This window comes from Podarcis gaigeae, assembly GCF_964106915.1.
Source record: "Podarcis gaigeae genome assembly, chromosome: 3".
Lineage (NCBI taxonomy): Eukaryota > Metazoa > Chordata > Lepidosauria > Squamata > Lacertidae > Podarcis > Podarcis gaigeae.
This window is the reverse complement of record NC_139680.1, coordinates 96,636,321-96,653,201: the sequence shown is the minus strand read 5'-3', so window position 1 is coordinate 96,653,201 and position 16,881 is coordinate 96,636,321. Positions and strand designations below refer to the sequence as shown.

Genomic DNA, 16,881 nt, shown 5'->3' with positions numbered 1-16,881 from the left:
GGGCTGACTCAAGCGTTTTGGCAACTGAGGTATAAAACCCAAGTACTGACTCCTCATATAGTATAAATTGATTGATAGCATCTCTTTAATGGTGGTTAAGATTTGCTGCGAAGCTGCCTAAATTGGTTGCCCTGTAGAAGGTAATTGGCTCCATTACACACACATTTCATGGATTGTAGAAGATCACAGGTTCAATCTCTGACATACCCACTTAAAAGCATCTTCGATAGTAGTGCTTGGAAAACCCTTGTGTCTTGGTGGGAGAGGCCTTGCTAATTGGAATAGATAATATAGGGCTAGAATGACCAATGGTTGCATTCAGATATCACAATAAAACATGGCTTATCGTGACAGGAACAAGCCTAGGAAAGCACTGGTATTATACACCAGGAAAGCACTGGTATTATCCTCTCCTTTCCTTTCTTCTCCTCTCCACCATCACAGCAACACAGAGGAGTTTGAAAGCTTTCACTTCTGGTTTTATTCTAACTACAGTTTGTAATGTCTTCTGACACAAGCCAGCTACAAGCCGTGGATTATGAAGATGGTTTGTTTCAACAAAACACAGTTAAGAGGTGAACCATCGTTTGGATGTAATGCTAAACTGTGGTTAGCTGAAATGGCTTCTGATCTCTTGGTCACAGTAGGAGCGAGAGTGTATGAGCTCAAGGCTCACCTAGGTTTGTTCCTACTGCAACAAACCATAGCTGATCATGATGTCTGAACACAGTACAGTGTAGGCAAATGTTATATGTGTATCATATGCAGCATGGAAAACATTTCTGTCAACAGAGGGTCTTTGTTGCCTTAACGGTAGCCTTGCCAGATACTTAACCAATGGGCAGCCTTCAGTGGAACGATTCCCAATCAGTTTTAAATCCCACTTCTCAGGGAACAATTTTCATCATGTGGTGCTTGGAATTTATTTCAATGGTCGATATGGATCTCTGGGCATGAGCAGAAGATCGGAGCTGATGGACAAGCCTTTGATTTTCCGAACTCTGAGTGACCTCATCTTTGAATTTGAAGAGTCCTACAAAAAGTATTTACACTCTGTGAAAAAAGTGAAAATTGGGTTGTATGTCCCCCATGAACCACACAGCTTTCAGCCCATCGAATGGAGGCAGTTGGTGCTCAATGTGTCAAAGATGGTGAGGTCAGAGATAAGGAAGGAGCTGGAGAAATATGCCAGAGATATGAGAATGAAGGTATGTGCCCATTTTGTGCAATGCCTGGAGATGGTGTGTGTGCGTGCGCGCGAGGGAGGGAGCAAGAGAGAGGCAATTACATATAAAACAATTTTTAAAAACACTGACAACAATGAAGTATATAAAACCAATTTCATATCTAATACAGATACTGACTGGAACAACAGTCTGCACTTAGAAGGCTACTTGAAACAGGAAAGTCTTCAATAGACCCCAAAAATACACCATATTTTATGGTGTATAAGTGCTGGACGATAGCCCTCCTTTAAGTCTTTATATTAAGGTGATCCACCAAAAAGAGCAGAACTAAAACAAATAAGCAGAGTCCATAGAAGGCTGCGGAGACAAGCTGAATCACAAGCCAGCAGCAGATACATTCAGAAGAACCCAAAAATACCCCTTTGCCTTTGTCAGAGTAATCTATAACAGAATGTAAAAGAAAACCTTCAGCTGTGTTAAACCACAATGCAGTTTCATAAATGAAAGGTGCACTTTCTCTCCTATCCAACAATGAACTACTTGCAAGGGAAAACTTTTCTTAACCCACCCATTTCCCTCTTTCAGATTTTGAAGCCCGCAAGTGCCCAATCTCCAGTCAAGCACAGAACACGGGGGAAGTCCCTCTCCCCCCGAAGAAGACAAACCAGCCCTCAGAGGCGGGCCTGCCGAAGAGACAAATCGTGAGTATAGTCATGTTGAGTTTTGCACTGCTGACTGGGTCAGATATTTGTGGTGAATATCACCTCCAATGCTTTTAAGGCTATATTCTGACCTAAGAAACCCTGAGCCTCCTTGGAAACTTCTCAGGTGTCCTCAAACAGAAGTAGTGGTAGAAAAATCTTTGCTGGAAGACGGCTTGCCTATTATTTAAGATTTAAAATGCATTGCTTGCCTTCCTTCCATAATGGAATTTATGTTGAAAAATTCGGGTGGTTTCCCATCCTGGCACTGAATGGCTGAACTTCAGCAAGTTTGCTTTATCCTATACTTTCAGACCTAACCTATCCTCTACAACAGGCAAATCCAGAGGGGCAGGGAAGACTACATTTTAGGGATGAGGTGGGCAGAAGTTAGACTTGGTTCTGCTGATGGATCTCTAGGGAATTAGCTGTAGATCAGGAAGAGTTTCTGAGTCCCAGTCATATACTAGCAGTGAGCTCAGATGCTGAGGTATTTATTGTCCCTCATTTCTGCCCCACCTTGCTTCCATCATTGAACCCAAGGCAGGTTCTGACCAGGCCTGGCTATGTTTAGCTTCAGCAAGGTGGTGGCCTCATAGCCTGGCTGCTGACTATGTAGCTAAAGCATGGTTGCTGACAAATTAGGAGGCATCAGCCTGCTTGGGTGCACTCCACGTTTTGCTGGAGTCATATATATGAAAAACCTAGGAGGCAAGTGCCTTTCCCAAAACAGCCCAGTGAGGACTTGACATGCTCAGTGGTCACAGAATGTGAAGCGTTTGTTGCAGGTGGGAAATTGGGGATGTGTGAGAGGGCGAATGGAATGGAGTTTTCTGGACGGTTGAAACAACGAATGGATGCATTCCACACCACCATTTTGTTGCTGTTCTGAGTTGTTCAATAATAGCAACAACAAAAAGCTCCCCACACCGCAACGTTCCACAGCAGAAAACCAAACTTGACTGAACACCAAACTTGGTTGCAACTTAATGCTTTTCTTAAAATGGTGCCTGAAGTTGAAACTGCTTGAGTTTGGTTACACTTCAGACCTAACCTAATTTAATTGTTGTAGAGAGAGAGGAGAAGAGAAGAGATGAAGATTGAAATTTCAGCCCTGTGCATAATCACTTGGGAGTAAGGCCTACTAAAAAGAATGGGCCTTACTTCTAAGTATACATGCCTGGGACTACGCTGAATGTAGCACATATAGTGGATTTAAAGCAAAAATATGCATCCCACAGCAGATTCTGCTTTCTTGATCTTTTTAGGCAGAAACTGAATCCTATCCAACGGACTGGAGTCTTCAGGTATCACGTGACATCACAGGTTTTCATAGTGAGAACGTTCAGATATTAGGAAGAAAGAGGAAATCAGATATAGCCTTAATTTCTAAGACGGAAAATGCCAGGCAGCTTGTCTTGAAGTTGTACCCTCTGACTTAAAAACCGCTATCGCTGCTTTCTCTGGAGAACTGGAGTTAGCACCTGATGTCCTTGGCTAGCTGCCCCTTGAATTATTTTTCAGGCCCGGCGTTTCAGGCAGCACCAGGCTGCCAGATATAGCCATGTTCCAATTTCCCACAATGCACCTGACCTAGCATTGTTCTAGTAAACTGAAAGGGTGACTAGACCCAGCTGGCTAGTACAGGTTAGAGCATTGCCACCACAGCCAGGTATACCTGCTGTTAAAGGAGGGGGCCCTTAGAGCAATGCCATAGCTACGCGGCGGGAGGGGGAGGGGAGGGCTAGCCAGTTTTATTTGACCCGGGTGAAGCCTCCAGAGGGGCACCACTGAGGCTCCCAACCTGTATGTGTGTGTGCGAATGCAGGCAGTGTGCGTGTGCCAAACTGGGTCTTTGACCTGGGTGAAGTAAAGCCTAGTTTACTTCAGGGGCCTCAGATGACACTTTGCCCAGGTCCCCTTCAAACCCTACCCAGATCCTTGGGATTTGATAGGGCCTTTGCAGAGGTGAGAAGAAGACATTCTGTACGTGTTTAAAGGCTCCCTCTTACATTTTACACCATATGTTTCAGGTCTAAGGCACTGGATTGAAATGACTCTTGAACGGAGGCAGGGTGCCTTTGAGGGATTTGGGGTGTGGTTAAAGTGGGTTCTGTTCAAGGCTGCACAAGTTGAAGCGGGCAGCCCTGAAGCACTTTGTGGTGCTTTGGTGATCCAGACATTTAAAAAAGGCTGTGTGTAAGTTAAAATGTGTCTCTTAAGTTTAAAATACAAGGACAATGTCAGGGTACAGGGGCTTTGCAAGAGCGAAACTTATTTACCCACTATGTATTAAAGATATTTTTAACCAGCTGATCCCAGGGCAGGCTACAACATCCCTTAAACCAAACAGCAATCTACACTTAGAATTGGTTCTTAGATAAATTAAATGGCAAGTAGAATTTCCAGCACACCCAAAGCAGCAGTGGAGTAACATCCCCAAATACCTGGAGAAACAGACATATTTCAACCTACACTGAAATGTTAGCAATGCTGGGGCTGGTCATATTTCAGGGGACACCTGAAGGGCGCCAGGTTGCAGAAGGCTGCCTTATTGTGATGCGATTGAACTACAGTAAGCCTCGGCCTTGCCCACTCTCCTCTGCCCCTCTCCTAAATTGGTGAGGTTTTCCTTGCAAGTTGGTTTGTTTCAAAGCTGTAGCAAAGTGAACACAAGTCAAAAAGCCATGTTGGAAGAAGAGGCAAAAGGGAAAAGGAAACTGTATAAGCCTGGGACTCACTGAGGTTTGTTCTGGCCCTTCTGTGTCTTGTGTCTAAACAATGGTTTAGAATGACATCTGAATGTGTCCTTTAGGTCCATAATGTGTATGATAGTTGCATTTTAAATAAGTCTACGGAGGGGTCTCTTCACAGTTTCTTAGCAGCAAAAAGTGTCACTAGACTGTCTCTCTAAATATACCCCAATGTTCCTTGCAGCTGTTAAATTAACCACACGCTTCTATTTTCCCTGCGAATTCATACTATCGTTGAACCACCAGCATTCTTGGGGGCCTCTCGGTAGGAGTGCCTGGCCTCATTTAGTGTCTGGATAATTATAGTTGTCAGAGGTTGCAAATCTCTAGCTCCTTCTTCCTGCCTCATTGTGCCTACTTTAGGGGAGTATTTTAATCTCCCTGTTTCTGTGGCTGTTTCCACAGTTGCTAGGGTGGCACAAGTGTTCAAGGGGGAGGTGTGCGTTTGACTAAGATGTGTCAGCTCAGCAGGCCTCTCTGGAGCGCCAACTGCTGAGCCAAACGCCAGGTGCACTGTTGCTAGCTCCTTTCCTGCTTTTAAATTTCTCCCAGGACAGGAGCAAGGGAAATTGAAATCCATCCCTTGGCACACTCATGGGTTGTAGCACTTATGGCCCACAGGTAGGCTGAGGGGCTGCTTAAGTCTTGCTGGTCAGCAGCAGGGTCAGAACTCCAGAATAATAATAATAGTAATAATAATAGTAGTAGTAGTAGTAATAATAATAATTTTTTATTTATACCTCGCCCTTCCTGGTTCAAAAACTGGGCTCAGGCTGGCTAACAACAAATTTAAAACACTTTGTGATGCAACAAAAAACAGCATAAAATACAGTATAAAACATGAATAACAATAAATTCAGGATTCAAAAATCAGTTTAGGGGGGAAATCCATCCAATAAACATTAGATGATCACCAGGGCTAGCTGGCTAAATTAGTCCTATTTGGGCCAGTGTGGAGACCAGGGGAGAATTAGCTGTGGGATCCCAGAGCGGGTAATCTTCATAAAAAGGGGAGGGGGAGGGAAGGAAGGGGAATAAAAGATTAGGCTAAGTTCAAGTTGAAAGTTGAATAGTGTGTGACTTAGTTCAGCCTTTGTGAACCCGGGGTGCAACTCCCAACAGCAGCTCTCTAAATGTTCCTGGACTACAGTTCCCATCATTGCTGACCATTGGGCATACTGTTTGGGGCCGATGGTAGTTGTAATCCAAAACAGCTAAAGCAGTGTTTCCCGAACTTGGGTCTCCAGGTGTTTTTTTGAACTACAAATCCCATCATCCCTAGCTAGCAGGACCAGTGGTTAGGGATGATGGGAATTGTAGTCCCCGAAAAGCTGGAGACCCAAGTCTGGGAAACACTGGGCTAGAGGGTGAAGACTGTTCTAGTTCTTAGAAATAAACGTGACAGGATCCTATGGCATATTTAAAGTTTTAAGACAGTTTTGGAGTAGGATGAGCTTGAGGATCATGAGTGAGGATGGGGAACCTGTGGCTTTGTAAAACGTTGGGGACTTCAGCTCCCATCTGTCACACTAGCCAGTTGGGCCAGTGGTGAGGGGTGGTGGGAACTGGAGTCCAACATCTGGACGGTTCCCCACCCTTGATCATGAGGATTGCTTTGCTGGGATTGTCAAAAGGTTCATTTCACCCAGAATTCTGTTTCTGATGGCGGCCAGCAAAATTCCTCTGGGACACGCAAAAGGGAACTCTGAAGGCAGCAGTTCAGTAGTGTTGTGATTTACACAAAGGTCCACCAATTGGCTCTGTGCAAATCCGGCTTCTATGAAAGCTAGGAAAAAATAGTTCTCCTCTATTTTAATTTGAGCATGAAAGCTGTACAAGTGTTCAAAAGGTACTGAGTACACTGGACTTGCCACTCGAATGATAAACTTATGAACACAGCCTGTAATTTTCCGTCTACACCCCAACCAAAAGGAATTGAAAGTAGACCCAACTACGTTTGGTTTTGCTCACTTTCATCTCATGCCTCTCTTACACATCCTCTCTCTTTCTGTTCTCCTTCCCCTTTGAAATGTGTAAGCTCCTTGGAGCAGGGATCTAGTGCTCTTGGAGGCAGCAATGCGTCTGAATACCTGTTGCTGGAAGCAGCAGGAAGGGAGAATGTTCTTGTGCTTGGGTCCTACCTGACCGTTTCCTGTGGGCATCTAGTTGACCACTGTGAGAATAGGATGTAGGGCTAGATACATGGGCCATTGCAGCAGGCTCTTCTTATGTTCTTATGTTATAAGCTAAATCCCATAATGGGGCTATACTAGTTTTTAATTTTCGGATACAGTGGTACCTCGGGTTACATACTCTTCAGGTTACATACACTTCAAGTTACAGACTCCGCTAACCCAGAAGTAGTGCTTCAGGTTAAGAACTTTGCTTCAGGATGAGAACAGAAATCGTGCTCCGGCGGCGCGGCAGCAACGGGAGGCCCCATTAGCTAAAGTGGTGCTTCAGGTTAAGAACAGTTTCAGGTTAAGTACGGACCTCCGCAATGAATTAAGTACTTAACCCGTGGTACCACTGTAACTGGTATAGCAGAGTGGCTTCAAATTCCTAATCAGATGGTAATCATTTTCAAGCTGCCTCCTTCAGGCCCCTTAACCCAGAAGGAAAATCCTTTAAATGTAATGGGATTACTCTAGCAAAATTAATTAGGAGGATGCTGTTTCAACTCCTGGTTCCCCTCAATGACGCAGCTAAAATAATGAATGTCTACCAAGGTTGCTTTGCTTCCTTATTTGTGATTTATTTTATTTTTTACCTTGGGCATGCTAATTAAATTTGCTCAAGTGACAAGGTAGGAAACAGGCCCTCAGTCAGCACTTCCCCCGCCTTCCCCTGGGCTGCATAATTTCATTGGCAAGGGCTGAATAAAAGACTTGGCATTCCCCATGGGGAAGCTTCACCATCTTAATGGAGAGCTGTGATTAGTCAATGCCTTTTGTCAACAATTAGATTACGTAAGCCTCTTTCGGGGCCAACATTCACTTTACCATTTTTTGAAAACCCAAGTACTGTACAAAACTCGTTAAGCCTCTTATCAGATACTTTTGTGAACTCCCCTTTAGCAAAGGGGGATCAGGAAGCCTTTTATACCCCTTCCTTGCCCCTGGCTGCCAGACAGCCCTGCAGGAAGCCAGCTACACCTTCTGGCCTTATCTGGTAGTTGTTGTCAAGACCACCTTGTGAGCCCACAGCCTCTTCCCTGCCTCCCCATACAAGGAAGGACTTGGGGTTGCCCAATTAATGACTAGATCTTAGGTTCCTGGACCAGCACATCTTGCAATTCCAGCCAATACTTTATAATTTACTCAGAGTATCTTTGTTCTGCAGCAGCTTCCTGGTCTTTACCAATGCTGATATTGAATTCCAAGTTGTAAAGACCCACACCTCATTCTCTCTGAGACTGCAGTTACATGCTGGTCTTTAACACCTCTGATTCTAAACTCCGGGCTCCTCTACACTTCATCCTGTCCCGCTGCTTTCCCCTGTGGAAAACTGCTCTTTAGCGCTCAGTCAGAACAAACAGCCATTTGGGTTTTATCTGGATTGATGTTTGCTCCTGTTTAGCACTAAAGAGCAGGAGGATGCATGAAAAAGCGCCTGCAGCTGTTAGGTTTCCGTGCATGTCAGCTGTTAGACAGGGAGGCTGAGCAGACTAAACAGAGCCCTGCTGTGCCTCCAGTCTCCTTGGGGTGTCCTCTGCCCTCTTTGGGCTCTGGGGAGAGTCTCCTTGTGAGCCATGAAGACTCTCCATCTCTCTCCCACCATTTCCTGGTTTGAATTGATCTATTTATTTATTTCCTGGTGCCACAAGTGTATGTGGTCATGCGCAAGTTGATAGCACATAAGTGGGAGAGGAGACACCTGTACATTCTGAAAGTTGGGTTTGCAAGCTCTTAATGCTTGATGGTGCTTATATACCAAGCACAAGAGGAGCTTGCTGGATCAGGCCCATCTAGTCCAACATCCTGTTTCACAGTGGCCAAGCAGTTGCCCATGCAAGGACATGAGCGCAGCAGCACTCTGCCCACTTGCAATTCCCATCAGCTGGTATTCTGGCTGTGGAAATAAAAGGTTGCTGCCATTTTGTCCAACATGGAGTGAGACAATTTAGTATCGCAACTTTGATTGCTTGAGGCCTGGTACCTGTGTACCTGTCGACTAGCAACAGGAACGGCCGAAGGTGGGGATATAGAGACCTCTCATGAACTGGGAGTCATTGGGTTCCATTCCGTTTTCAGTCTGTGTGTTCTGATTTAACTCCTCGACTTCATGGTTATAAAACCAGGCAACGTTCTTCTGTTATTAATCTTGAGAACTGGAAGTAACAGCAGCCTCCAGCTGCAGCTGCTTGGAGAATGTCACTTAGCAGAATCAATTATCTTCACATTTGATTCCAAGTGAAGTTTTGGAAATGCATGCTTTGGGAGTGCGACAGCAAAGTGAGCTTCTGCTTAGATTGGGTTTGTTATGTAAGGTGGAAAATATGTGTGTCCCCCCCCAAACTTCTTTGCTGCAATTTGACTGGAAGCTATTGCATGTCTAGGAATGATGACCCTGTGTTCTTCCTGATGGAAAAATTTACAAACAGGGTGGGAGAACCTTGGCCCTTTGTTGGACTCTGCTTCCATTGGCCTCAGCCAGCATGGCCAATGGTCAGAGATGAATGGAATCATAAACCAGCAACATCTGTAAGGCCACATCTTCCCCTCTCCTGATTTACAACATCAGTGCCTATCTGACAAGTTGTGTGCATGTGAGTGATTGTTATGACTCTATATACCTATTTATAATCTCATACGAGGATAAATCACATATGCAACTCAGGCATAAACATTGTGCAAGTGCAATAGAAATAAGGCATTTAAAACTTCGTATGGGGTGCTATTTGGTCTAGGGCTTTGTGCTCAGATCCTGCTTGCAGTTTCCCCATAGGCATCTTGTTAGGCCACTGCAAGAACAGATGCTGGACTGGATCATATAATTGTAGAGTTGGAAGGGACCCAAGAGTCATTTAGACCAACCTCCTGCAATGCAGGAAACTCAGCTACAGCATCCATGACAGATGGCCACCCAACCTCTGCTTAAAAATAATAGCCATTTGAAGATGGCTATCATATCTCCTCTTATCCAAGCTAAACATACACAAGATGAGCCATTGGGTTGATACAGAAGACTCTTGTGTTCTTATGAATACCCAAAGCTGCCATTATAATCCACTCCCACTGGGAGATGCTGTTTGGAGGAAATGTCACAGATGTGTAGTGAAGCAGAGCATCCTGTTAGGATTGGTCAGGGATGATGGGAGTTGTAGTCCAACAACAACAAAATCAGCTGGAGAGCCACCACATTGGCTACCCCAGATTTAGATGGACACGATAACCTCCTGCTGGTGGTATAGACTGGATGACCACAGGAGCACTCTCACGTTAATAAACGACTTGGTGACACTTGGTGTTTAGGAATGGTGGTGCATTACTAACCACCTGAAAACACCACCGCCATACATTTAGAGCACTCATGTACCACTTTAGGAGTCATGGAGAATCCTGGGAACTGTAGTTCGTTATGGGTGCTGAGAATTGTAGAGCTGAGAGGTCACCTCTTCTTTGAAAAAAAAATCACGGCTGTTTTTTTTAATGTTTGGTGTGGATATGACTTTCAGATACAGTACAACTCTGAAACGCTGGTGGTAGTGGTCTCATCCTAGGGGAATCTAATCATTTGCTTTTGAACATCTCCTCTCCCCTTCTTGATTCTAGGCCCGCTGCGCTGGATAAGAAAGTGAGCGAGCTCTCAACACTGAACGACGTCGGCTACCAGCTCCGCATCTGACAAAGCCAGAAGCCAAACGAGACAGCTTCCAGGGTGCTTCTTCCTGAATTTTACCCTGCGATCTGTGGACAAAGGGGTGGAAAGAGGGAGCTGCGACTATTTATTATGAACATGAGGACTTTATTTAAGATCCTAGGAATTAGAAGTCCTAGTAGTGACATTGGTGGGGTTTTTTATTTTTATGTTTTATTTTTCAATTCGTGAAGTGGGAATCAAGGAAAAGGGGGAACGGGGAAAACTGTTTTTTTTGTCTACAATAATGTTGTTACTCTCCATCAAGCTGAAAAGGGGAGAGGTGATGTGGTTGTGTGGCTTTGGTGCCCCCCCCCCGGTCTGGATTGAAATAATTGTTTCCGTCGTGGCTGTTTTGCATTGGAGCTCGGAGCGTTGTGTGGTGTCTGTAGGGTTTTAGAAACCGGCGACGATGAAAGTATATTCCCCCCGCGGCGTTGGAAAGGGCTGGGGTGTGGTCGGTTGCTTGCGAGTCAAAGGAAGCCATAGTCCAGCAGGAACTTTCGTTGCACGACTTCCATTGGAATTAACGGGATCTGAGCAACCCCCTCCCCATTTCAGTGGAGCTCAATGGAAGAGGAAGAGGCCAGCAGGCTATTTGTCTCTCCGGTCTGGTGTTTAAATGTGACATTCAGCAATAAAAACAACAAGAGCAGCAGTCCGGAAAAGTTATGCGAGTGGGTTTTTCCTCTCTTCGGAATATCAGTATTACCTCAAGAATCTTGACAATAGATATGCAAAGCTGACAGTATTTTGATTTTATAACGGATTTGTACTGTGTCCCCAGCTTTTCTGGTAGCAGAACATTCACTGGGCCCTTTCTGACCCCACCTCTTCCGCCTTACTCCCCGTATGTGCATGTGTGTGACAAAAGAAAGTATCATGATATGCAAGGGTTTTCTTAAGAGCTCTGAAGTCTTACAATTATTCTGTTAAGGATGCAGCTAACAGTTGAAGCAATTGTTTGCCTACCATAAGGGTAGCCAATGTGGTGACCTTCAGGTGTTCATTGACCATTTGCCATGCTTGGCTGGGCCTGGTGGGACTGGCAGTCCAGACACACCTGGAGAGCATCATCCTGACTTCAGCTGTCTAACAAATGACTGATACCTGGTTTTTTTTTTTTAAAAAATAATGTTTTGAAAATATTTTGTGTCAGGCTATGCAGGGGTAGCCAGTGTAGTTGTGCCCTCCCGATATTGTTGGACTACAGTGCCCATAAGCCCCAGCCAGATGAGCCAGTGGTCAAGGATGATGGGAGTTGTAGTCCAGTGAGGCCTGGAGGGCACCAAACGCTGGCTACCCTTGGTCTTTAAGCACAAGTGGAATGGCCCAGCGGTTCTGGTGTGTATCTGCGAGCTGTCAGGTTTGCGTTTTGCTCTGTGCATGTAGGTGCTGGCCCACTGTCTTCTGTGCAATGGTGAGTCCTCTGCGCATGTGATGAGCATTCCCCATTATGCTTGGGGAGCATTCCCAAGGGAGACAAGACTAGGACGTCCGGCTTGTGCCACAGAGCCCTAGGGACCTTTGGATCACGCCGAAGAACCATAGATGGCTGTTTTGTACAGATGAGCCTTGAAGTGACAGTCATATCAGGTATGTGTGTTGAACATTCTTAAAAATAATGTCAGAATCTATGGGCTTCCCTCAAGAATGTACTCTTCTTCCTCTGTTTGTATGCCTATAATATTATGATTAATAATAATAGTCTTCAAAAGGATGGATACTTCCAAGCTGATGATGTCTTGGCATCTTATATTAAGATCAGACATCCTGTATGCAGTTATGGCCAAAGTATTAGGGGAAAACAGCCATCTGTACGGAGTGCAGTCAGAGAAAAATGAATGAGGGAAGAGACCCCTGGCCAAGGAATTGTCTTTTAGAATGCACCTTGCATTTGGACAAATGATTAAAAAATTTATTATTATTTTTTTGCTTATTGTGGTTTGGAGAGGAGCAGGCTACTGGATGACTGGCCTGATGCAGAATAACACTCCTGGTCTTTTAAACACAGTTAAGAGATTTGTGGCTTCAGTCCAATACAGTCTTCCCTGGAATAAGCCCCATGGAATTTCATGGGTCTTTCTTCTGAGCCGACACGTCTTAAATTTGCATTGTCCTCAAACCCTATGCATGCTGACTTGGAGGTAAATCCCAAGTTCACATGTAACAGGATTGCAGCCTATGAGGACGAAACCCTCTGGCAAACTCTCGTCCTTTCTCATCTTTCCTATCGGATTTAATTTCCACCAGCCTTCCCCTAAAAAAATGTTGATTGCATCCTGACGAATCAACATTATTTAAGGGGAAATGGCTTGCGAAAAAGGGTACGTTAGCCAAAATCAAACATAAATCTGCGCCAAAATGTTAATTAATTTTTATGAGGATTTCTCCACGCCCCTGAAAAACAATCCAAATTGCAAGAATGTAGAGAACTGAATTTAAGATTGGGAAAATGAGAAAGGGAGAGATCCAGAATGGAGTCCATCCCTAATGTGGAACCAGGAGCATGATGACAAGGGAAAGGCAGGAGAGCAAAAGAAGGGATGAAGCAGTGGAAAGAAGCATGCCAGCTTTTACTCTCCTCTAGCTCTCTTAACTAAGGTTAAGAGATCAGCAGTGACGTGTCTGCACCAGATCTGTGTAATCATGGAAGAATCTCACATTCAAGGAAATGGCCAGGTGTGTCGTAGGGCCTCACCGCTGTGTAGCGCCTGCTGAGAGCCAGCGGGTGGAAGGGAGAGGCTCAGTGGACTTCCTGCTTTGGGACTGTATTCCTGAAAAGCCTAGTCTTCCTCATCTAGATGTCTTGGACTACAACTCCCATCAGCCTCAGCCAGCATGGCCTGTGACCAAGGACGATGGGAATTGTAGCCCAGGAAGATCTGGAGAGCATCCATGGATAAGGGCTGCCTTAGCCTCATTGGGCGTTCACACTAATGTGTGTAGGCTAAAAGTGGAGAGTGGGCAGGGGTGTCCTGCCCCCAGCACCCCCACATGCTCATGCATGCCCCGCCTCCAACATGCTGGCCTGGGCGAGCTCCGCATGAGATCTTCCCACGTTCTCCAAGCATGCTTAGAAGATCCTTTCAGATCTTCCATCTCAGCACAGAAGTTCTGAAGTGGACTCTCTGTGCTTGGGGAATGCTGGAGCGTAGCTTAGGTGCTCATCCTCCTGCCTGAATTCTTATTTTTTAGCCCGCACCCTTTCACCCTAAATGCCTGAAGAGGACTGCTGTCGAAAATCTAAAGGGCAGAAACCCCCCCCCCCAATAAGTGTTAAGTACCACTGAGGGCTGATTAATGTGACACTTTTCTTATTACAGTGATTTTTTAGCAATGAAATGCAGTGTTTGGATTTAAAAATTAAATAAAAAAGAGGCTGTGTGCCATACAAAGAGCTGGTTCACATGATTAAATGAGCCAAGCTATGGCTTAGTGAGACCACCTGAGTGTGGGGGCTATTGGAGGAGTTTGCTGTTCCCTGGTCCTTTTTACGATCATGCTGCGCCGAGGACAAAGTGAGCTTAACCACGGGTCCCTGTTTGATGTGCTGCAACAAACCCTGGTTTAGCTCAGCACAGCAGTGGAAGACCAGGAAGCAGATTGGGTGCAAGCTTCTCTTGGGACCCCCATGCTTGTCTGGGCTTGCTAAGCCAGTCTGGCTTACTGTGCTGTGGAAACCAAGTCACATTCTGAGTCTGGATTTCCTCTCTGTTTTTTCTAAAGTACTATAATGTATGTCTCTAATATATGTGAAGTGTTTGGGGCATGCTCCATCATGAACTTTACTTGCATTAGTTCTTGAGATGAACACACCATCCAGGGTTTGCACCATCCATTTAAAGTACGTTCAGCACACACGGACCCCCCTCCCCAAAGAATCCTAGGAACTGTAGTTTTATTCTCATTGAGCTTTGGTTCCCCAAACCCTTAATAAACCAGTTTCTCAGGATTTGTGGGGTGGAAGCTATCTGTTTTAAATGTGTGTTGGTTCTGCTTTATTTGTATGGTGTGAATCTGGATTTAGCCCCCCCCCCCCCCGCCCACCCTGGTTCAAACCTCCCAATGAAACCTTTCTAATGTGGATGTATTATTTTGTATCCAGGCGTCATTTTCCTTACGTACAGATGAATCCTATTCTATCACAACACAAACCTGTGATTTTGAAAACTTAGTAACTGTGATTTCAATGACTAGGTTTCTCCATTGCCATAATTTTTTGTCAAATGCTGTTCTGGGTGAGAAATGTGCATGATTTCTTTTTCTTTTTCTTTGTTTTTCTCATCATTTGTATGTTTAGTGCAGCATGGAACTTTAATAAAATATCTTGGAAGTCTTGGGTTTTTTTATAGCCTCTTGTGATTTTTATTTTTTAAAGAAACACAACTTATCCCACAGTGACAGAATCTGATGAGACACCAAATGGTCTTGATGCAGCTGAGCTGCATTTTTTTAATGCAGTAATTGTGCCAAGTATTTTATTTATTGAATTTCTACCCGGCCCTTCCTCCCAAAGGAGCCCAGAGCTGCAAACACAAAAACATTAAAACAATACAACAGGAAGAACTAAATCCAGCTCTCCAACCAGGTGATCAGCGGGGTTACTGCTTTTTAAAGAAAGGCTCTTTCTTTAAAAGAAAGGGGAAGTCCTCTACCTGTGGTTTGGATTACAACTTCCATCAACCCCAGCCAGCAAGGCCAATGTTCAGGGATGATAGAAGTTGTAGTTTAGCAAGATCAGTGGACCAGTGTCTTATCCAAGCTTTGCAGAGCCCAGCAGCAGGATTGAAAACATATGCGTAGCTCTTGTTGCATGTAAGGTGTGGGGAACTTCTGGCCCTCCAGATGTTCTGGGACTCCAGCTCCCCTTAGGTCCAGCCTGAGAGGCCAGGTGCATCAGGCATTATGAGAGTTGTAGTCCAGCAATTAGAGCTGGAAAATATATTGATATATCATCCAAAACTAGTTTGAAACCTATATTGTGATAACTGTTTCATAATATTTGACCTGGCAAAGTGGGAAAAACCATGAATGAATGCAGCTCTCCCCTGCCTCATGCAGGGGGCAGTGAATCACAAGAGCAGGCGCCCTGGCCAAAATCACAATGCAGGAAAGAACCTCAAAGCCAGCCAGTGCCTCTACATAGCTCCATCCTTATTTCACATCAAACCTATCCATTCTTAAGGAAATCAGTCCTGAGTGCTCACTGGAAGGACAGATCCTGTAGCTGAGGCTCTAATACTTTGGCTAAACTGCAGGTTTGACCAAACTGCGGGAGGCAGTGGAAGACAGGAGTGCCTGGCGTGCTCTGGTCCATGGGGTCACGAAAAGTCGGACATGACTAAACGACGATGACGACGACAACAACAACAACAAAACAACACAGTCATGGGGAACAGAAAGTATACCCTCTTTGAATTCTGTGGTTTTACATATGAGGAAATAATAACTATCACCTGTTCCTTAGCAGGTCTTAAAATTACCATATTTTTTGCCCTATAGGGCGTACTTTTCCCGGGCTCCCTAGGCTTGCGGATAGCAGCCTGCACCCCAAAGCCTGGGGCGCACTGAGCAGATAGCAGCCTGTTCTGGGGGCTGGGGTCAGGGGAAGCTCGGGCTTCCCCCGACCCAGCCCCGCACCTCGGGGGGGGGGGATATTTTTTTTCTTTACCCCCCCCCCTAACTAGGTGCGCCCTATGGGCCGGTGTGCCCTATAGGGCAAAATATACGGTAGGTAAAAACAAGCTCAGATGAACACCACTACAGTACATGACATATTACACTGTGTCATGCTCTTATGCTTGGGTCCTGCTTGAGGGCTTGCCACAAGCATCTGATTGGCTATGGTAAGAACAGGATGCTAGACTAGATGGGCCATTGGTCTGATCCAGTAGACTCTTCTTACATTCTTATCCCACCTGAAACCCTGGAGAGCCACGTAGACAATATTGAGCTAGACAAGCCAATGGTCTGACTCGCTATATGGCTGCTGTCTATGTCTTGCGTGTGTTCTATTAAGCCATTAGAATGAGGATTGTTTTTTAAGCTGCACTGCAGAGTAGTTATAACTATACAGTCATACCTTGGTTCTCAAACGCCTTGGTACTCGTCCGTTTCAGCTCCCGAACGCCACAAACCCGGAAGTGTTCCAGTTTGTGAAAGTTTTTTGGAAGCCGAACGTTCAGAGCAGCTTCAAATTTGAGTTCAGGAAGCTCCTGCAGCCAATTGGAAGCTGTGCTTTGGTTTTCGAATGTTTTCAGAAATCTAACGGACTTCTGGAACGGATTTCGTTCGAGAAACAAGTTACTACTGTATTTGGATGATTAAACTAATGAACTGTGCTTCCATCTGTTTGTTTCAAACCTATGGAGAAATGCA

At 45.0% G+C, this 16,881-nt stretch overlaps 1 protein-coding gene across 2 annotated transcripts in view; it reads left to right on the top strand.

Moving 5' to 3' along the window:
* VASH2 (vasohibin 2) overlaps window positions 1-14,851 on the top strand; it is a 39,559-nt gene extending 24,708 nt beyond the window's left edge. Inside the window, exons 6-9 of one of the 2 annotated variants that reach the window (XM_083733694.1) lie at window positions 827-1,208; window positions 1,773-1,888; window positions 3,157-3,195; window positions 10,416-14,851. In XM_083733694.1, the coding sequence (XP_083589820.1) occupies window positions 827-1,208; window positions 1,773-1,888; window positions 3,157-3,195; window positions 10,416-10,488 (610 nt within the window). In that variant the 3' untranslated portion in view covers window positions 10,489-14,851. The remainder of the gene's footprint in view (window positions 1-826; window positions 1,209-1,772; window positions 1,889-3,156; window positions 3,196-10,415) is intronic. The other variant, XM_083733695.1, reaches the window with a different exon arrangement.
* The last annotated feature ends 2,030 nt before the right edge of the window (window positions 14,852-16,881 follow it).